We start from the raw sequence: 20,706 nt of genomic DNA, 5'->3' as shown, positions 1-20,706 counted from the left end.
CTGTGATTCTGCTCCCTCCCTCGGCACATGGCACACTGGCAGCTCTCGGCCGCAGTGAGACCAAGAGCTACATGGAGAATCCTGCGTGTGCCCCTTGCCCCCTAAATGCTGTCATCCCTGGGCTCACTTGCAAAACACACTCAGAGTCGCTATGGCAATTCTCAGCAGCGCTTTGCACCAGGTCCTGAGGTACCCGTGCCTTCCAGCTCAACCACAGCAGCAGCTCCCTCCCGCAGAACCCATGTCCCCGTCCCCTCCAGAGGTGGCAGTGCCCCGGGGGAGCTGAGGGATGGAGATACCGGGGCTGAGCCCTGCCCTGGTACCAGGAGCAGGTGGCACCAGAAAGGACCATTAGAAATACAGCCAAAAAAGACAAAGTCTGCCTTTTTAAATGAACTGCAAAATTTATTACAGTGGTTTGCTCCTGACAAGGAAGTTAATAACCTCCTGCCTGGGAAGGAAAGGTGGGGAGTGAAGAAGGAGAGGGATGAGAGAGAAGAAAGGATGTGAGAAAGAGAAAGACACTTAAGGACACTTTTAATTTTCTGAAAATAAAACATCTTTTACCTCCGAAACCATTTTCTCCAGTTCTTTAAGTTCACAAAAAGAAGAAGGTGAAACCGAACCACAGACTTCAGGAGGAGAATGCACAAACGTCGGAAAGCAGAAACAAACATGCTCTTCTGCATCTAACAAGCTTCCGTGGGTGAGCGGCTCCGGGTGCAGCGGTCTGCAGCAGCGCTCGCCTGCAGCCTGAGAGCTCCTCGAGGCACCAGCTCCGCGCAGAGCCGCGGCGTAAAGAGCCCCCTCCGAGCAAGGACACCCACCCGCAGCGGGGAGACACCCGAACCCCCGCCAGCCGCACCGAGGGAGCCGCGGTGGAGCTGGCAGGGGGAGGCCGTGCGCTGGGCACCCGGCCGAGGAGGAGGCGTGGGGTGGGTGGAGGCTGAGCTGGAGAAGCAGCAGCAGAGAGCAGCTGGAGCCCCCAGCGCTGCCCCGTGGTGCCTGCGAGCCCCCGGCCCAGGCTCTCTCTGTGTTGGCACCGTGCTTGCTGCCACCCTGGGACGAGGCCGTGCTGGAGGGGCTGGGCAGGGAGGGCTCCACTGGGGGTGGCAGGACGGGGCCCTGGAGGCCCGGCTTGGCCCCTGTGAAGCACAGGGCTGTTCTTACAACTTCTCGCTCCGGCATTTTGGAGGTGGGTGCAGGGGGTGCTGCTGCACCCCAGGCCCTGGGCACGTGCTGCCACGTGCTGCTGCGGCTGCCCGGTGCCGCGGCATGGGCCTGACCTGCACGTCCCTCCTGCCCAGCCTCTGTGCCACCTCCACCAGCATCACCTGTGGGCAGGGAGGGGACAGAGCCCACCCCAGCCTCGTCATGTCCCTTGGCTGCTCCTCAGGCAAGACGAGGGCACAGCTGGTGGCTGGAGGGAGCTTCAGTGCCGGTGCTGCCTCGGCACAGGGACCCGCAATGCTCCTGGGACAGAGCTCTCAGCCCTGTGTCCACTCCTGTCCTGCTGCGGGGGGTGTTGCAGCAGCTTCAAATCCCAGGGACGGGCCTCTGCTCCCAGCACTGACTCTTTTGGAGCCTCTGCACCAAGCTTTGCCACCCCAGACACGAGCTGACCTTGAGCACAGGGTGCACTGCAGCTGCCGAGGGCTGCAAAGCCACGGCTGCTGCCCCCGCACCAGCAGGCGCTAAGAAAAACCTGGCTGAGGGCTCGGCAGTGCCCGGCCCCTCCTGTGCTGCTCGGCACCCAGCAGGCAGTGACACTGCGGGAGCTCCGGGGCTCTGTTTGCTCCTGCAGAAATCCTCTGCCACCGCTCCAGTGTCTGGGCACACCGCGAGCCCTGCGAAACCACCGCCCACAGGGGGTCAGCTCGCTTCTTCCCCTGCCCTGTGCATGAGGGGTCCTGAGACAGGGCTGGGCTGGGGGCAGGGAGGGCAGCAAGGAGATGGTGCATAAGGACAGCAGGAGAGGAGCATAAATAGGAGAAAAGCCGGGCTTTACCCTTCCTCACACCACAGAGCTGGGTTGGGCAGGCAGCGTGTTGGGCACCGGGTGTGCAGAGGAGCTGCGGGGCCATGCTGCCGATGGGGCAGTCCAGCAGCCTGGCCCACGGCCCCACAGCCATTAACAGTCCTTACTGTGTATTAAAATAAATCATCTGGGACCTTTCCAATAGTACGGGTTAAATAGCATCACTGAGAAGCACGGGGTGAGAGGCGGCAGCGGCCACCCCGGGTGCACCTCCTGCCCCGTGCTGCTGCCGTCAGCGCCGGGGCTCTGCCGGGTCCGTGCGCGGGGCCGCGCTCAAGTCCGCTTGGCGTGCAGCATCTCGATGAGGAGGTTGTTGCAGGGCACCTCCCCGCTCAGGTGCTTGTGGTACAGGTACTCCTCCGCCTGCATGCTCAGCGCCCGGACCTCTGCCAGCCGCAGCAGCAGCTGGCGAAACTTGTCCGTGGAGTGGGGGTAGTGGCAGACGGTGTACTCCAGCAGCGCCGCGTTGGCCTTCTCCTGAGCGTCCTTAGCCAGCGTGTGGTTCTCCAGGTACTTCACATCTGCAAGAGATGGAGGGGTGCTGAAATGGTGCCAAACACAGGCACCTGCCCCGCTCCATACTGGGTGCCCCAGGAGGGATCTGTCCCTGTGGGACCCAGGCTCCTGCAGTCACTGCGCCCAGTGCCAGCGCATGGCACGAGGGGTCCTGCTGTGCTGCCATCAGTCCCCATCCCTGCCCACCTCATGGGTGCCCCTGCTGCTGCAGACCCCTATCCACAGGACCCCACCTTTGGGTGGCCCCGAGGCCACTGCTCCACCCAAGCTGCTCCTCCACCTCCACGCCACAACCAAAGCCAGGGCCAGGGGCAGCTCCAGGGACCAGCCCAGCTTGTGGGCCAGGGGTTCTCCATTTCGGGCACCTGGGGTGACCACTGCAGGCCTGCCCTCCCCCTACAGCTGCAGCGTGGGCACTTGGTTCGCTGCTGCTGCTCCATGGGCAAGGCACTGGGTGTCAGGCAGGTCTAATGGCTTTAGGCACCGTGCTGCTCCCCATCGGCTGGCTACAGCCAAACACGGATCATATCGCAGCACCCGCCTCTGGGAGACCTTGCTGCAGACATCAGCACTGGGAGCACTTGGGGCGCTGGGATTTAGCAGCTTTACTGTGCCGCCACAGCTGCGTGGGCAACGGCGCCACCAGCTCCTGGCACCAGGCTCGGCTCTGGGTCTGCAGCTCAGGCATGGCTATGCAGAGCTCCTGGATCTGGGCAGGGGTTTCAACCAAGGCAGTGGGAGGTTTGGGGTCTAGTTCAGGCTTTTTCCCCAAAAAAAGAAGGGAGGTGAACTTGGCTTGTGGGCTGAATGGGCTGTGGCCATGGCCAAGGGGCTGGGCAGCATTTGGGAAGGCAACGCATGGTGCTGGTGGTGAGGGGGCTGAGCCCTGGCACAGGCACGGCAGGGAGCAGAGGCACTGCCGGGGGTCCCGGGGGATGCAGCCTCCAGCCCTGCATGGGCCGGGCTGTGGGGCCGGGTGGGCGCTGCCTGGTGCAGGCACGAGTGCCACGGGTTGTGCCAAGGCACACTTTATCAGATCACCCTTCCCTTTCCACTCCTGCGGCGCATTTGCTCCTATTGTGGCCCTCTCCCTTCTACCCGGGGTTGTTGTTATGAAATCTCTTTATCTGCATAAGGTTATTGTGCGAGTCATTAAAAAAAAAAAAAAAGAAGTTATATTGATAAATGTCAAATCTATCCCCTGAGTTGGCTCAACAATAGCTAGTTCTACTCGATGAACTCACCTGGTTCTCTGAAAGACCCTATTCACTGTTTAATTGAATATTTGAATAATCTTTTCATTCCTGCAAGGAATAAAGAATGTTGTCCAAATAACATTGACTCACTTCATTTAGCGACACTGCAGCAGTTGCAAAGACTGTCCTGTGACAAAGCCTCCCATCACACATACAGATATGCCTGGGATTATTTCTATGCCCTCAAGTGTTCTTCCTATTCACAGCTCCTTTTGTTTGGGAGAAGCTGCTGATAAATTGCAAACGCTTAAGGGAATGTGGGCTATAAAAGCCTCTCTTCCTCCCCTCCCCAAGAGTAGCTGCTTCATGAATGTAAGTCATGAAATCGAATGATAGGTCAATCCATTAAGGCTCTATTAAGCCCTTCTGTAGAACAAAGCTAACCTGTGCCGTCCTCATAAATATTGCTATTTTGAGAAGCCCTAATTTTAATTAAATCTCTTTACCTGCTCAGGAGAGAAATCTATTTAGAACTCAAATGGCAGCTCTTGTGAGCAGGGCTTGGCTTTGATTGTGCTATGCCAGAGTGGTAAATGTGGAAATTCTCTTGTTAAAGGCAATTACATCCTGCACATAATACACAATCCCATCCTCTACAGCTGAGCCTGCGAAGGGCAAATTACTCCAAGTGAGCTCTGCAATATGGAGAGAAAAAGTTGGATTTGGGGCAGCATGATGTCTGGGAAAACACAGCTATTTTATTCCATGCCTTCCCTGGAAGCCGCTGCTCCAGGGACGAGGAATCCCACACCGTACTCAGCACAACTTCCACGGGCACAGGCGTTCACCATGTGCCCGGGAGGACACTGCCCCTGCTCACTGTGACATGTGGTGGGGACAGGGACGGGGATGGGGGACAGGGCAGCGTGGTGGGGACCAACCTGACCTCTGAAGATCCTGCGGGGCAGCGGCTGGGGTGTGGGCCCCACCAGCTTCTTCATTTCCCAGCCCGGGCACTGTTTGTGCCACACTTTATCACTGTTTGAACAGCAAATCCCATATCTAATTTCTCTGGATTTCAAAACAGCTCTAAAGAAAAAGAAAGCCCAGGGAGGAGATGCCGCAGCTGCAGGAGGGAAGAGCCGTGTGGCTCCAGGCCCCGAGACACCCACCCTGCCCGAGGTGTTGGGATCCCACAGCGAGGGACCCGCTGCTGGCAGCGAAATGTCCACAGCGACCCCCAGCCCAGGCACTGGGGAGGGGATTCCCACTGACCACACCACGCCAGCTGCTTCCCCCAGCCCATGAACACAGCAGCGGGGCTGCCCCAGGGGCACCGCGTGGCTGCAGAGGGACGGGGCTGGGGCCAGGGATAGGGCTGGGGCTGGGGATTTGGTTAGGGATGGGGACGGAGATGCCCCAGGCTGGGCTCACGGCCCCAGCTCAGCCCCAGGGCCCGGACGCGGGCAGGCGCAATTAGCGGTGGCAGCAGCGGGGTGTGAAGCCGAGGGGCTGCAGCAGCAGAGGTGCGAGCCGGGAGCACGGCAGCCAGCTGAGCCCCTCGCTGGCCCTGCCACCGTCCTCACACCGGGAGGTGAGAGCTGCTGCCGGGACGGGGCCGAGGGGACGGTGTCAGCACCGGTAACGAAGGCGGCTGGGTTGGAGATGGCTCCGGACCCCATAAACTGCCCTCCTTGGGGCAAAGCTTGTGGGAAAATGCCAAAGGCACCGCACGCCCGCGATGGCTGTAGCAGATGGGGGATGCTCCCTGGGGCGGCAGCGGGGCAGAGCCCCAGGGACAGGGAGGGCTCTCAGGGCAGCGCCCGCGGCTCCCGCGTATTTTGTCTGGGTGAGGAGGGACCGTGTGAACCTGCCGCGTCGGCCGACCGCAGGCTCCGAGGCAGCGCCTAATCAGGAGAAACGTGCAGCCCCTGGCCGGGGCCCTCTGACGCAAATCCCGGGGGAGATAGGGGCCGTCCCCGCGGCCGCCTCTGTCAACACGCCTGTTTTGCAGGGCCGTATCAGCCGCTTGTTTCCCCGCCTGGTGCGGCGGGTGGGTGACCAAAACAGGCTCTGCCTGCGGGCACCTGGCGCTGCAACGTCCTCCGCAGCCAGAGCAAAGCAGAAACAGCCTGAGGAACCGCAGAGGCCTCTTGCACAAGGCAGGGCAGCTGAAAGGCATCAGCCCTTGCTACCGGTGCCTCGCCAAGAGCCCCTCAGCCCCCATCCCTCCAGCAGCCAGCCCAGCCGCTCCCACCGCCTCCCGTAACGCCTGGGGCAGCCTCGCAGTGCTCCGACCCGCAGCGCTGCCCCTAGCCCTGTGCCCCGTGGTGGATCCCTGCCCGTGCCCTGCTCACCGAGGCTGAAGAGGATCAGGAACTTGAGGCAGACGAACTCCTGCCGGTCCACCTGGAGGGAGTGCAGGTGCAGGACCAGCTCCTGCGCCCGCAGCACCAGGGAGTGCAGGATGGAGCCCGCCTGTGCCGTCACCGTCGACAGGTCCACCTGCAGGAGGGGGCGAGCATCAGCTGCAGCACCCCGTGCCCTCCCCACCACCCCCACCAGCTCGCCGCAGCCCACGGCTCCAGCCAAAAGCAGAGGAGAAGCAGTGAACAGTGGTGGTGCCATGGGTTCCCCACAGCTCTGCTGCTGCTCAGAACCGGGCCCCCCGTAGAGCTGCGCATTGCTGAGTGCTCTGTGAATAAACACCTGGCTGTGGATTTTCCCCTGTATGAAACATTTTGCTGCAGACCCGGGAGCCCACAGGGCAGTGGGATGGGGCCATGCCCTGGGGCCAGGCAGAAGGCTCAGGTCTCTCTGCAGAGCGCAGCAAAAACATCATCTTCTGCACAAACAGCCCGCAGCACAAACAAACCGGACACCCCGCACCGCGAGGAGCGCGGCCAGAAGTGAGACCAAAATCTCCCCCAGGGGCAGTCCCACACTCACCTCCTGGCCGGTGACCAGCAGCACGCTGTGCTCCTTGCCGTGCTGCAGCTGCCGGTAGACGTGGTCGAACACCAGCAGCTCGCTCCAGCAGTTCTGCAGCAGCTTCATCTGGTCGCCCACCTGCAACACAGGCAGAGCCACGCCGCTGATGCCCCCGCACACGTGGATGTGGCACAGGAGCCTGGGTGCCAGCTCGCTCCCAGCCCGAAGAGGGGACGAGGGCAGCCCCAGTCCCTCCCCACCATCCCGGTGCTGCTTTTGGAGGTTCAGTGGCCCCGCATTACATGAAGCAGAGCACGGGTGAGGCCACCTGCCAAGAGGCTGAGCAGTGCCTTGGCACAGGTACGGCATCACCGTGATGTGTTAGAGGCCTGCCAAACCTCCGCCTTCCCCAAAGGCCCACAGGTGACGGACCCACGGGGCCATTCCCACCCCAGCTCCTCTCCATGTCCAGCTTTGCCTGCTGGCAGCAGCCGGGCTGGGCTGGTGAAGGGCTGTGGCTGCAGGGACATTGCCACCTCCACAGGGAGCCCCTCTGCTCCTGGGGACCAGGACTTTGCCCCCACCAGCACTGTCTGCCAAAAAAAAAAAACACATTTTTTTAATCCCCGCCTGGTGTCCCACTCAGGGCAGTGCAGACCCACGGCCAGCCCGGGGAGCTGCAGGGGGACCCCATGGAGGGGGAGCGGGGCTGGAGGAGGGCAGGGGAGGGGAGCAGAGGAGCGGGGCTGGCTGCCCCTTATCAGCAGGAATCCTGCTGAAGCCGTGCACAAATCTTTAACAAAATGACCACTGGCCGCATCCCTTCGCCCGGCACCCCGACGGGGGAGTGCGACGCTGCTCTGGCACAAAGGCCCTGTGTCTGCTGCCCGTCCCTGGTCACTGCACAGCTTCAGAGCACAGCACCCGTCCTCCAGCACTTTAACCCTGGTGCCTCCCAGCACTCACACCCTGCCCGCTCCTCTGCATACCCCTGCACACAGCCACGTGCATCTCATCTCTGCATGTACGCTGCTGTGGACACGCAGGGACAGCTACAAGCACGGCCAGGTTTGCAAAGAAATTTCTGGAAATGCCCCTGTTAAGAGGCTCAGCCCAGGGAGGCAAGCTGCCCTGCAGGGTCTCCTCGGAAAGCCAGGGGCTGGAGGCAGCACCAGCGATAGCTGGGATGAGCCAGCCTAAGCAAACAGCCGTGTTTGCCTTGTCCCTGTGCCCATGGGTGCTGCAGGATGTGACCACGCTGCTGTCCCAGCCCCAGCAGCAGGGAGGAGGCAGCCCCAAAACCGCCATCCCTGCCGGCGTGGGGTTTATCATCAATACTTCCCTCCCAGCAAATTCAGCGCCACCAGAAGAGCTCTGCAGGGCCATTGTGCTCGCTGCTTTTAATAGAAGGAAGACAGATGCAGTATCATGGAGCTGGATAATACCATCGTTTGGCTGAAGAGGCTGCAATAAACCAGGGTCGGTAGATTGCAAAAGGAATGGAAGTCGGATGAGAAAGAGCTTTATGGTTCCTGAGCCCGGCACCCCCCACAGGCTGCCTGGGCGTATTTGGGAGCTGTGGTGGTGGTCGGACACGGGTGGCACCGGGGAGGGAGGTGCCCAGCGGTGCCAAGTGCCCGCAGCAGCAGGGCAGCCCCAGCCACATGCACCCAGCCCGAGCCCCACAGGACACGGGGTTTCTGCTCAGCTGCTGAACAAAGAACTGGGGAAAAGCTCATTCTGCGTCAAAACAAAATGGAGGTTTTCTGCATTCTGAACGACCTCTGGCCCCAAAGCCGGCGGCTGGTGAGCAGCACAGGGAGCCGGGCTCCCCGCACGGCCGCACGCTCCCAGCCGGCAGCACCCGGCCAGCGCCAAGCCCCCTGCTCATCTCCTGGTGTTGTTTTGGAACCTCCTTCCTGTGCCTCATTCCTCACCGGGATGAGCTCCAGGAGGGACAGGCTGAGGGTTTTGTTCTAAAAAATGCTCTAAAGAAACTCATCGTTTCCAAAAGGAAACATTCAAACAGTCCCGAAAACCCCGTTTCTTCCCGTAACAAGACCAGCTGGCTTCTCCCAAGCTCTGCAGGCACTTTCAGCGTCGCCTCCACGCCACCCACGGCACACCTCGCCCTGCAGTGCCCACTGCCTGCCCCAGTGTGCCATGTGTGGCCTTCCTGGGGGCTTCGTGGGGCCATGGTGGGAGCCCAGCAGAGGCTCCATGGGCTCCAGTGCTGCATGGGGTGTTTGGGGACATCCCTGCACCCTGCTCCCACCATGGGGGCAGCCTCCCTGTGCCCCTGCTGCAGCCAGCACTGTGCAGAGGAGGGGGCTCCTAATGGACGGCCCTTCGGTGCCCACCAGTCCTCCCAGCGAGGCGGCACGCACGCACACTCGCCTTTAAAAGTTAAGCAAAGGATCTTCCTCTTTTAATGTCAAGGCTTTTCAACGGAGTGCTTTATCAAGGACCTGATGCAAGCTGTCTTTAAGAGGCTTTTTTTATTTTCTCTTTTATTTTCTTTTTTTTTTTTTTTTTTAAAGAAAGCATTTAACCCATTCACAAAACGTGGCAGTGAAACGCTCCCCATGCGGGGCGAGCACTCACCTGCCACCACAGCCGTGGAAAAGGCCTTTCTGAGGAAGGCACGCCCGCAATTGACACAAAAATCCATTTCCCTACAATAAGTGGGGCTGTAAAGATCCATGGAGGGGGCAGGCATTTCCCCCAGCAGCTAAATCCCCGTGCTGCTGCGTGTGTTGGCACAGGGCGTCCCCCTGGTACCACTGCCCACACTCAGGCATCCCTGCAGCACCGTGAGTGATCCCAGTGAGCACCACCAGCCTCACCTTGCTCCAAGGTGCTCAGAGGCTCCAGCACACCCACCCAGCACCGGCTGCACCACACCATGGGCTTGAGGAGCACTCAGATGCCTCCCAACCCAACCGCACCCCAGCGCTGCCCTAAGGGACTTTGCCCAAATCCTGGTGCGGGGCTGGCCCCTGCGGCTCCATCCCAGCGTGGGCACGCAGTGAGCACCAGCACCCCGAGCCGCAGCCCGGGCAATTACTGGGTGCGAGCAGGACCTGTCACCTCGGCTGCTGGGAAGTGCGAAAGTGGATTAACCGTCCGCCGGGGGCCGGCAATCAAAACCCCACACAAGTGTAAGGTGTTAATGGTCAGATGCAGGCCCCCTTCCCCCTGCCCAGATACCACTGCCATGTGCAGCTTAAAGCATAAAAAAAAAAAAATCCACCAAGCCCAGTGCAGCAGGGCTGGGCTGACACCTCCCTGCAGGCAGAGCACACGCTGTGGCCCTGGGCTGCTGCCCTTTGCCCGTGCCAGCAGCAGCCCTCGGCATCGGCGCGCTGCGGGAGCAGCAGCCACGGGAAGCAGTCACATTTACCCCAGTGCAGAGGATGCTAAACATTGCTGCAGCATCCACGACCAGAAGGAGATTTTAAATCTGCCAAAAACGCGCTGGCTGTGGGCCAGGAGATGGGGGTCAAGATGACCCATGCGTGCTGCAGGCAGAGGAGCAGCCGACTGCAAATGGCCCCGTGGTGGCTGCGAGATCGCTCATAGGAGCGAGGGAAACCAACCCCGAGGACAGCACAGCACAGAAGCCCCTTGGAGCAGCGTTTCCCCCAGGCTGGTGTTCACCCATGGGTGGGGAGCAGCGAGGAAGGGCTGTGGGGGATCGGTGTCCCCTGGCCCCCGGCTGTGCGCACCCATCGCAGCGAGCCCGCGTGCCCAGCCGCCGGGGCTCTGACCAGCCTCGGGCTGAACCCACGGCAATTTGTTTAACATTCCTGGCTGCTCATCCCAATCTAAAGGTCATCGCACCCCTGTGTGCATGATATTTATAGATACGCGTAGCAATATCACCTATCTAGACCAGACTGTGCAGGATATTTGTGTATAAAAGGAGCCTCGAGCAGACACAATGTGAGTGTGCAAGTGTGCGTGTGCACTCACATCCCTCTCTCTCTCCATATATATATAAAAAATTACATCTGAAAGGACAAAGTTGCCTGAGACTCACGACCCAACAAAATATATTTCACCCCCGGCCCATATTTTTCTTCCTGAAGAGCTGCTGCAAATCTTCCCTCAGTCCTGACACATCTCATCTAGACTCAGTTAAAGTTCGTATTTATGGGCGTCAGCGCTGACCTCTTCCACCTCCGCCCGCGCGGCCTCGCGCCGCGGCTCCGCGGCCGGCCCTCGATAAACAAGCGGGCCCCCAAATCCCCCTCTGCCGCGCGGCATTATTAGTCTTGCCTCCGAAGGCCAGCGCAGTCCGTAATTCTCCGCCTGGTGACACAAGATGAACGCGGCGACATCAGTCTCGCGGCGGATTGGCATGGGGACCCTCGTTTGTCAGTGGCAGACTGACAGAATTACTGGCCCTTAAATGAAACGATATATCTGGGAAGTTAAATCTGTTTTCAATCTGGCTGCCCCGCGCCTGCGGGCAGACGTGGCGCGCGAGCTGATGTCAAGGGGCCGTTAGCCCCTCTCCCCCCGTGTCCTTCCCAGGGCGCAGCGGAGGAGCCGGGGGGGCTCTCCCCACGGCCCCAGCCCTGGCCCCAGCATCCAGCTGGGAGGAGATGGCAAAGGGTCTGGTCTAGCCGGTGTGCTGGGGTCCCTCGCTGGGCTTTTGGTGTGGGAATGAGAACGGGAACAGGACCTGATGGCTCTGGGGGGACCTGCTCCTGCTCCCCCAGGCAGGGAGCAAAGCCTCACCCCAGCACTCCCAAGGGTTTGCCCCCTCCAGGCCTGGAGAAGCTGTCTGGCTGCAAAACGCAGTGGCCCCAGCACCCCTGGCAGCTAGGAGTGCTCGGGGAAGTGGGGACACTGCACATGGGGGACACAGAAAGCTGACCTGTACTTGCTCCCTGCTCAGCATCATCCTGGAGCGATGCCGGTGCATCACCCTCCCAGCCTGGCCCCCCCAGGAACCCTCCTGGCTGGGGGCAGCAGCAGCTGCCTGCACGTGGCCGTTCCTGGGTCCCCGGGGGCTGTGGTGTCCCTGCTCCAGGGAGCTCCGGCCGTGCCGCGGGGACTGCCTGCGTTACAGCCATTGATCCCCGAGGCCGCGGTTTTACGCTGTGCTAGTGGGCTTTAGGGCAAAGCCATAAACTCTGCACTAGCAGGAGTTCATTTACCGCGCGCTTTTATGCGCCGGGCAGGAGAGGGAGAGGTTCCAGGCACTGCGGAGCTGCTGTCCTGTCCCACAGCCTCCAAAAACCACCGCCCCGTGCTGGGGGACACCTGGTGCTGTGCAGCATGGTGCCGGCTGTGGCGTGCACCCACTGGTGCCCCCGGCCCGCTCCCACCCCAGGGACGGGGCAGCTCAGGGGGATGTGCCCAGGGGGCTCCGCTCAGCTCCATCCCCGGGCACCACCGGGATGTGCTCAGGGCACTGGTGGCCCTGGCCAGGTGAGACCTCGTGGCACCATCCCAAGCCCTGCAGGAGGAGGAGGAGGAGTGCCCTCGGAGGTGCGTTCACACGGAAGCAGCCTATTTTCGTGGTGTGCTCAGGCAGACAATAGAGTTACAAGGCTACGCGGCAATGCAGCTGATGGCTGAATTTACACTGTTTACAATATCTCCTGCAAAACAACAGCCGCCCTGTTCCCAAAATCCAGGCTGGACACTGATATGATTGAAATAAGCCCGACCCAGCCCCACAATGCGACTTCCTGACAGTGTTTTGGATAGCCAGGGGCTATTTTGAGCAGCGAGGCTCTGCCCTGTGGTACCCATGGGGTGGGCATGGCAAGGAGCATGGCCCTGTCCTGGGCATGGTCCCCGTGGCACTGGGATGGGCGCTGATTTTGGCCAGCCCTGGGTTGTGCAGCCTCACACTGCATGCATGGGAAGGCACCTGCCTCTCCCAGCCGCCACGGGACTCATCTCACAGCACTGTGCCAACATGGCAAAATATTCTCCCATTTTTGCAGCACTTTGGGATCTTAGTTCAGCCCAAGACACAAACATCAAATATCTGAGACTGTGGCGAGGCTGGCAGAGGCTGCCCCAGCCCTGCTCATCCCTCTCCTGGCCCCTGTAAGTATTTGGGGGACCTGGGAGACGCGAGGGGCAGGCAGGTGGGGTCAGCACTGTGCCCCCCAGCGTGTGGCTGCCGGCAGCTGAGGCCGGTGCAGAGGAGCTGCCCTCAGCCCAGCCCGGCCCTGGCTCCCTGCTGCTCGCGGGCACCCACCTGACAGCATCGATTTTCCTCCTAAAGGCGGAGGAGAGAATTGTCTCAACTATAATTCCTCAACGTTACATTTTTCAATTATACCTAGAGCCTGACACCGCACTCACTCTGCTGGCGATTGCCTCCGCACCAGCCCCCGCCATGATGCACCGGGCACGGTGAGCCCCGCAGTGCCAGCAGGCTTGTGGTCATGGCCATTGCCCTCCTGCCAGCACGTCAGCCCCAATCCTGCCCGCTGCAGCACCCCGTCCTGCCGGCACTTATCCCCGCTCCCCTCACTGCCCGCATCCCCATGCCACCTCCCTCCCAGTGCCCAGACCCCTACCTCCAGCTCCTTGAAGAAGATGCAGCTCCGTGCCCACTCCACGATGGAGAAGAGGGTCTGGTCTGCCATCTTGCACATGAGGCCGAAGGTGCTGAGCTTCTCGTGCCGGCCTTTGCCTTGCTCCTGCTGCAGGCAGGCCAGGATCCGCGCCTTCACCTGGGCCTCGTCGGGCTCCAGCTGCAGCAGCTTCAGGATGACCTCGGGGATGTCGGGCGGGGAGCTGCTGGGGTAGGTCTCTGGGTACATGTAGGGCACGGGCTCGTGCGCATTTGTGTAGTGGTCGGGGTACTCGGACTTGATGGTGCGGCTGGGGAAGGAGGGGTAGTGGTAGCCGGCGAGTGGCACGTGGCTGGGCACAGTCATTCCCAGGGAGGGCGTCCCGTAGGGGCCGCGCTCGTAGTCGACGGGCGTCAGGGCGGCGGGGTTGGGCGGCAGGGTCTTGGACATGGCGTGGATGCTGTGGATGGTGGAGGACAGGCTGTAGTCGTTCTGCACGGGAGACACGATCTGGGGCACGGTCTCCAGCTTGAAGCCGTTGGCACGGATCAGGGCTTTCTTCTGCTGCTTTAAGGCACGGTCCCGCTTGTACATGGGCCCAAACTTGTTCCTGCCTCCGCGCATCCGGTCTGCACGCACGGCTGTGGGGCAGAGGCGGCAGAGGCTGCAGTGAACCCGCGCCGAGGGAGGGCACCGCGAGGGGGGGCAGACAAATGGGGCTGGGGGGCACTGGGACAGCTGCCCAGAGAGCTGCTGGCAGGGCTGTGCTGCGGGGCTGGGGTCTGCTGTGCCTCAAAGCCTCTGGGAATTGCAAGGAAGGAAGAAATACTTGGCTTGAGCTATGAAATGCACAGGGATAGGGGAGGTTGTGCCCTGTGTGGGCTTAGAGCAGAGCCCCAGAAGCCTGGGCAGACAAGGGGGGGCTTGACGCCTGCTTTCATTTTTACAGCCCTGGACCAGCCCCAGGATTTCCTTGTTTTTGCCAAGCCTGGGGCAGCACAAACTCCGGCCTGTGTGCACCCAAGCTGCACTCTTCCTGCAGCCCTCTCCCATTTCCAGAGCTCTCAGAGCCCTGTGCACTGCTGTGAGGTGCCCTCGGGCTGCCCAGGGCCAGCCACAGCCGGGAGCTCAGCCCAAGTGCCCCGCTCTTGGAGTCATCCTGATGGCCTGCAGCGAAGCAGACATTCCTGCAGAACCCCAAGGAAACCCAAGAATGTGTCACTGTGCGAGCACACAGGTGCTTCTCTGCAGCACAAGCTCATCCCAGCCCCGCAGCCGCCAGCCCACCCGCACAGCCCCGCTCGGGAGGCCGCGAGCTGGACGCCTCGGCAGGCACCAGGGATGAGCAAGCCAGCGAGCACAGCCCGCGGCTGAGCATGAAAGGGAAAAGCCCCTCAGCTGGCTCACAGCCTCGCTGAGAGCAGCCGGTTCTTGCTTTTGTGTCGCCGCTGGTACCTCTGCCTCTCTCTCAGCCGTGTGCCCCGCGGATGCTGGAAGCGTGGCCAGACCCCGGAGAGCTCCCAGACTCTCCCCGGGCAGGCTGGAAGGGCGGGAGTGCGTTCAGAGGGAGAGCAGGAATGTGCTCCCAGGGGAGCCGCCCTGTGCTTCCTCCCTCATTCTTTATTCATGGAAACGGCATCTCGAGCCACGCGGCCACAGGCATCCTCCGCGACCCGGGATGCCTCAGCTCCCCGGCTCGTGGGAGCCTGCCCCGCACGCAGCTGCCTCGGGCCGTGCCTGCCTCCAGGCTCTGCTGCCAGCACCCCTATGGGGCTCCCCGCAGGGACACCCCAGCACAGCCCCAGCTGGCACCTGGCCTCCGCCACCAGCCCCACACCGTAGGGCGCACTGAGAGCCCTCATCTCCTACCCACTCCAAATAATATTTTGGGGTTTATTCCCCCACCAGCATTTCCCCTGCCCTTTGAGAAAGGAAGCCCAGGGAGCACATCCCAAGCCCGCCTGCATCCCCCCTGCCCAAAACCTTCCCCAGGCAAACACTGGTCACCTCCTTCCATCTCGGACCAAAAACACAAAGACAGAAGGGGGCTTTCAACACCTTCTACTCCCCTTTTCCATTTCAGGACTGCATCCGTTTCTAAATCCCACTGGATTCACACCCTGGCCATCTCACAGCCAAGAGCCCGGAGCAGGGAGAGAGGTGGGCAAAGGGAAGCCCCCAGCCCCCAGCCCCCTGCCCCAGGCCCTTGGCCACGTCACCATCCCCGCAGCAGCTCTGCGCCCCCTTCCCCACGGTTCCCCCAGCCACAAGCTGCACTGCGGCTTCGGGAGGGGGCCGGTGTCACCACCGTGCTTGTCTCCAAAATTAATCATTCGGGGCTTGCTTTTGTCCTGTGTTGCTGAAGCATTCTCCGTGTAGCTTGGCTTCCCTGACCAAAAAATGCAATAACGAAGGCAATGTAGGCTCCAGTTTTTAACACAAGAGTCCCACAGGAATGCTATTTGCCTCTGGGTGCCTCCCTCCCCAGCGAGCTGCTGCAGCTAACAGCAAGGAAATAAACAAAAAGAGGCTGTTTGGAACGAGACGGCTGCTGATAGCCCGGCCGCTGCCCTCCTAGCCAGGCAAAACACGGGGCCAAATTAGCTGCATGGTGAGCAAGAAAAAACAGCCAAAAACGGGAAACCAAAAGTGCATCTGCCCCCCCAAAAGCTGCCTCTGCCTGTCCCTTACAGCCGGCACCTGCCCCACTCCCAAACCCCTGCTGACGGGTGCGGCGCTGGCCCGGCCGCTGGCCCGCGCACGGCAGGCTCAGGGCACCAGTAACTCCAGTCCGGGGAGAAGCAGGGAACTGGGATCAGTCCGGAGACAGGGCTGGAAGCTGGACCTCGCCGGGAGTTTGCAGGGGCTGATTCTGCAGCCCGATGTTGTGTCTCAGCCCCGCGCCTCCGCCCCAGCAGCGCTCCAACCCCGCTCCCTGGGAAGCCAGCGGCTCGCTCCCTGCAAGTACGAGCAGTACTTCGCGATTAACCCGCACCTCGCCTTGAACTCCGCGCCATGCAGCCCTGCCCGGCCAGCCCGGCCAGGTGAGAGGCGTCAGCCCAGCCTGCCCCCAGCCACCCGCCGTAAAATGTGAACGGGTTCAGGCAAGAAGGGGCTGGGGTGAGCTGACAGCGGCAGGAGTTTTCCTTTCCACGTTTGCGTTTGCTTTTGCTTTGCAATCGCTTGCCAGCGAACTGTGTCCTGGATGTATTTTGCTGGGCTGTGCTAAGCGCTGCAGAAACCACAACACAAGATGCGGGGATGTCAGGGCCCGACTCGAACGTCTCAGTCAGGATCAGCTTCTCTGACACGAGCGAGGTGACAACAGTGGGGGATGTAATTGCACTCCCCGAGAGTCAGGCAGCTGAGAAATCTGTTATACTAAATGTCACCAAGAGGAAAAATATAATTTGTGGTGGGTCTCACGCAGTTTTATTGTGAGTCTCGTAATATTTAGCGTTTTCCTTAAGTCTCAGCTTCTGGAATTATGTGATTAAGGAAAACAATAATTCCTCTGCTATTTCCCAACCGTTCTGCCAGCAAAGAAAAAAAAATCCTGGAAAGTTGAAGCTCCGGCAGCCAAAACCCCCGGAGAAACAAAACAAAAACAAAGGAACGAAAAGCAGAAGGCAAGGCGAAAAAACGAATTTTTGTTTAACTTGGGGAGGAAAAACGGAACCGGAGCAGCCCCGGCAATTACCGGCCCGGGGGGCGCGGCGGCGGCCGGGGACAGCGCGACGGCCGCGGGGGGAGCGCGCAGGGCGAGCACCGAGCACGGAGCCCCCCGCTCCGTCCCGTCCCGTCCCGACCCGTCCCGTTTGTGCCTACCTTCCAGGCGCATCCCCACGGTGAGGCACTTCTGGAAGCGGCAGTAGGGGCAGCGCTTCCGCTGGGTCTTGTCGATCTTGCAGTTCTGGCTCTCGGTGCAGGTGTAGTGCTTGTTGTTCTGCACTGTCCTCTTGAAGAAGCCCTGCGGCGGCCAGCGGCGGTGATGCGGCGGGCACCGGCCCCGAGCCCCCGGCCCCCGCCCGGAGCCCCCCGCCCTGCCCCGAGCCCCCCGCCCGCCGCCGGGGCTCCCGTCGCGGCCGCGCTCCCGTGCCGCCGCCCGGCGAGCCGCCGCTAACGAAAGCGGGCGAGGGGCGGCCCGGGGGGGACCCCGCAGCCCCGACCCCGGCCGTGCCCCCCTTTCTGCAGCCCCGGCCCCGGCCGTGCCCCCCCCCCTCCCCCCCGCAGCCCCCTGCCCGCTCCTACCTTGCAGCTCTCGCAGGTGAGCAGCCCGTAGTGGTACCCCGAGACCTTGTCCCCGCAGACCGGACACAGCTCGTCCAGGTCCTCATCATAGGAATAGTCCATCCCCGCCGGCGGCCCTGCTGCGGGACACGGCGGCGGCTCAGCGGGACGGGGCCGGGGGGACGGGCACCGGGCGGCCCCGAGCCCTGCGCCGGGAGCGGCAGCGGGAGCGCGGCGCGGCGGAGAGCGAGCGGCAGGTGCCGGCGCCGGAGCCCTTTATAGCGCCTGGAAGAGCAGCTCCATGCTGGTGCGGGCGAGCGGCCAGCCCCCCGGGGGCTGGGGAACCTCCTCTGGGAGAGCGGGCGGCTGGCGGCTGGGGACGGGCTGGGGAGGAGGGACCTGGCAGCCCGGGGGCAAGGGGACGCGGGCACGGCCCGGCACGGCACGGCCACGGCCCCCCGGCTGCGGAGGCCCCGACGGCGGCGGCCCCGGGGCAGGAGGAGATGGGACCCGAGCCCCCGGCTGGGGCTGCAGCCACCTCCCTGCACCAAGGGGGCGAGAGCCACCCGCGGCACCGGGCCCCGCAGCACCCACGGCACGCACGAGCCCCCCACCGCCCCCCGCTCCGGCCTGCACGGCTTTGTACGTAGCACCCGGAGCAGTGCCCGCAGCCGGCAGCCAGCCCCCGGCCCCCCAGGACAGCCAGAGCGGGCCCGTTACCCCCACGGCTGCCAGAGGAGCCCCAGGAAAGCTGCGTGAGGAGCTCTGGGTGTGCGGCACCCCCGGCACCTCCCCTGGGGCCACCGGCAGCGGTAGCGGCAGGGACGTGGCCCAGCCGGACAGACAGCGCTCGCTGCTGCCGTTCCAATCCCTGCCTCACTTTTAGGGACGCTCGCTGAAACACTCCCCCATAAACCAGCACAGCGCACGTCCCCGCTGTCAGCTGGGTTTGGTTCTGTCTAAGGAAGTTTCCTGCTCGCAGGCAAATGCAGCAGCCTCCAGCCTCCCAGCCCCGTCCCGCTGAGGGGTGACCGGAGAAGGGGCTGCTCGGGGGGCTCGGTGAGCTGCCCCCTGCCCCTGACACACGGGGCAGTGCAGGCAGCACAGGCGCTGCCTCCAGGTGGGGGTGGAGGAGCGGCTGCTGCTCTAATGGAGCTCAGCACCCACACATGTCCTGCTCCCAGCCGTGGGCCTTGCCCAGGCGCACAGGGGTACAGCCTGGTTCGGGGCTCCCCCTGGCCAGCAACCATGGCCAAACTGAGCCCAAAAAAAACAGCAAAGGGTGAGTCTGTGCCTGGCCTGGCACTGCATCACCAGGCAGGAGGAGCCTCCTGCTCCCAGCCCTGCCAGGCACATGCCCCGGTCTGGGTGCTCGGCCACGGGGAGCTCGAGGCTCCCTCACTGATCCAGGCACGGGAGCTCAACCCGTCCCCTCGGGGCTGGCCTACTCTCATTGAGAAACGCTTCCTGGCTGCCCAGTTCGGCACCATGAAAGGCCCACAGGGGATGGAGCTGCAATTTGAGGCATTTTGACACCCAAGGGCTCCATGGGGAGGTCGCAGGCCCCGAGACTGGGCTCATCCCGCACATCCCACCCCGCACATCCCATTCCACGCAGCTCGTCCCCCACAGCTCGCCCCGCACGGCTCATCCCGCACACCCGTCGCGGCCCGCGGGTGCCCCGGGGAGGAAGCGGCGCTGGCAGGGATGTGCGGCAAACAGGAAGCGGGCTCGGCACAGGATCGCTGCGGAGCCACCAGGAGCCGAGCCCAGGCTAAGAATAGCAGCAGGCAGCCCCCGGCGCGGGATGGTTTGGCCGGGAAGGAGCGCGCCTACAGCCCGCAGAGCCCCCCAGCCGCAGCCCCCACGCTCGCTGTGAGCTCCAGGGGAGCTGCCGGGGATCGCGGGGCTTTGGCTGCCACTGCGGAGAGGAGCCCAGAAGGGGCCGGGGATGCGGGGGCTGCCTGTGCTGGAGGGGGCTGCGACAGAGCTGGGGTGGCCAGGAAGCCCCGGCTCGCCACCCCTTGCACTCTCAGAGCCCCTCGGAGTCCTTCGCTCGCCACCCCCTTGCCCCGCGGCTGGATCTGGCATTTCTGGGCAGCAGCAAGGCCAAAGGGCTGAGGCCATGGTGGGACCTTGCTCTGCTGCCCTTGGGGCCCAAAGCAGGGCCAGGAGACCCTGAGTGTCCCTGGGTGTCCCTGAGTGTCCCTGGGTGTCCCTGGGTGTCCCAGGGTGTCCCCACGCCCAGCTGATGCTGGTGCCTCCATCCCCACGTCCGCTCATGGGGATGGGACGGGAAGCGAAGGCCCACGCACGGCTCCCGCTTCCTTGCCAAGTGTCCCCAGCCTCCACCAGGCCAGAGAGACCCCAGGAACCGGGGCACGGGCAGGGGGCAGGCAGGTCAGGGTGGCCGCGGGTGTCCCCACTGGCAAATACTCACCGCGACACGGCGCTGTGCCCCGCTGCACACGGGGTGGGGGTGCCAGGAGATCTTCGCTCGCACCTCGGGCGAGCAGCCCCAGCCCAAGGAGCCTCCACGGGTGCCGGGTCCCGCTGCCCCCTCCGGAGTGGGCTGGGGGATTTATAGGGCCCGCGTCCGCTGGGGAGGTGTCGGGGCTCTGGCTGCGCGCACAGCGCCCGGTGCAGGACACCAGCCAATCTCCTCCCCGCGGGGGCCAGGCTCAGCCGAGGTGGACCAACTTAGTTGCCTTATTGGTTTCTGTGGCCACGTGACCATGCAGAAAAACATCATAATTAAGCTACAAAATGCTGCCCATAAACTAGCATTAGAAAGTGACAGGGGAGATAAGTGGGACCTCTGCAGCAGATAAAGCACCAGGAGAGAGGAACTCCGGCGGGAGGCGGGGGGCACGGGTGGGCAGGGGCGAGCGCACCAGTGCCTGCGCCCGCGCCGGGGCCACGCTGATTTATGGCCATGGTGCGAGGGAGGGGGCCGTGGGGCGGCCACGCCAGGTCAGGCTGCGGGGCAGGACGCCTCGGGAGGAGCAGGATCTGCGGGATGAGCGAACCCAGCATCGGGGACCAGCAGCCGAGGCCTCTCCAGCCCTTGAAGGAACCTGGGCCACCCAGGCCAGCACCCACAGTGGCCGGGACAGGCACGGAGCCCAGCTGCCCACTTGGGGTACATGGGAAACGTGCTCAGGGACAAGGTGTTGGGGCAGCAAAGTCCCCACCATGTGGATTTCCCACCTCCTGCACGGCGCTGGGCACAGTCCTGACCCTTGGG

The 20,706-nt window shown here is 62.7% G+C and overlaps 1 protein-coding gene across 2 annotated transcripts; it reads right to left on the bottom strand.

Annotated features, from left to right (window-relative positions):
* Positions 1 to 1,986: 1,986 nt before the first annotated feature.
* NR5A1 (nuclear receptor subfamily 5 group A member 1) lies at positions 1,987 to 20,098 on the bottom strand. 2 transcript variants are annotated; one of them, XM_084494281.1, is made up of 7 exons: positions 19,900 to 20,098; positions 17,481 to 17,599; positions 17,058 to 17,199; positions 13,233 to 13,870; positions 6,700 to 6,819; positions 6,108 to 6,255; positions 1,987 to 2,559 (listed from the first exon to the last, which is right to left on the bottom strand). In XM_084494281.1, the coding sequence occupies exons 2-7, from the start codon at positions 17,580 to 17,582 to the stop codon at positions 2,312 to 2,314; spliced, it is 1,398 nt and encodes a 465-aa protein (XP_084350407.1). In that variant the 5' UTR covers positions 17,583 to 17,599; positions 19,900 to 20,098; the 3' UTR covers positions 1,987 to 2,311. The 2 variants fall into 2 exon arrangements, with proteins under 2 accessions (XP_084350407.1, XP_084350406.1); XM_084494280.1 differs by having other exon boundaries at positions 17,481 to 17,596; positions 19,900 to 20,032.
* Between the last annotated feature and the right edge of the window lie 608 nt (positions 20,099 to 20,706).

Source organism: Aythya ferina (assembly GCF_964211825.1).
Source record: "Aythya ferina genome assembly, chromosome: 20".
NCBI classification, from domain to species: domain Eukaryota; kingdom Metazoa; phylum Chordata; class Aves; order Anseriformes; family Anatidae; genus Aythya; species Aythya ferina.
Note: the sequence above shows the minus strand (reverse complement) of the source record. Positions and strands in the feature narration are given on the sequence as shown.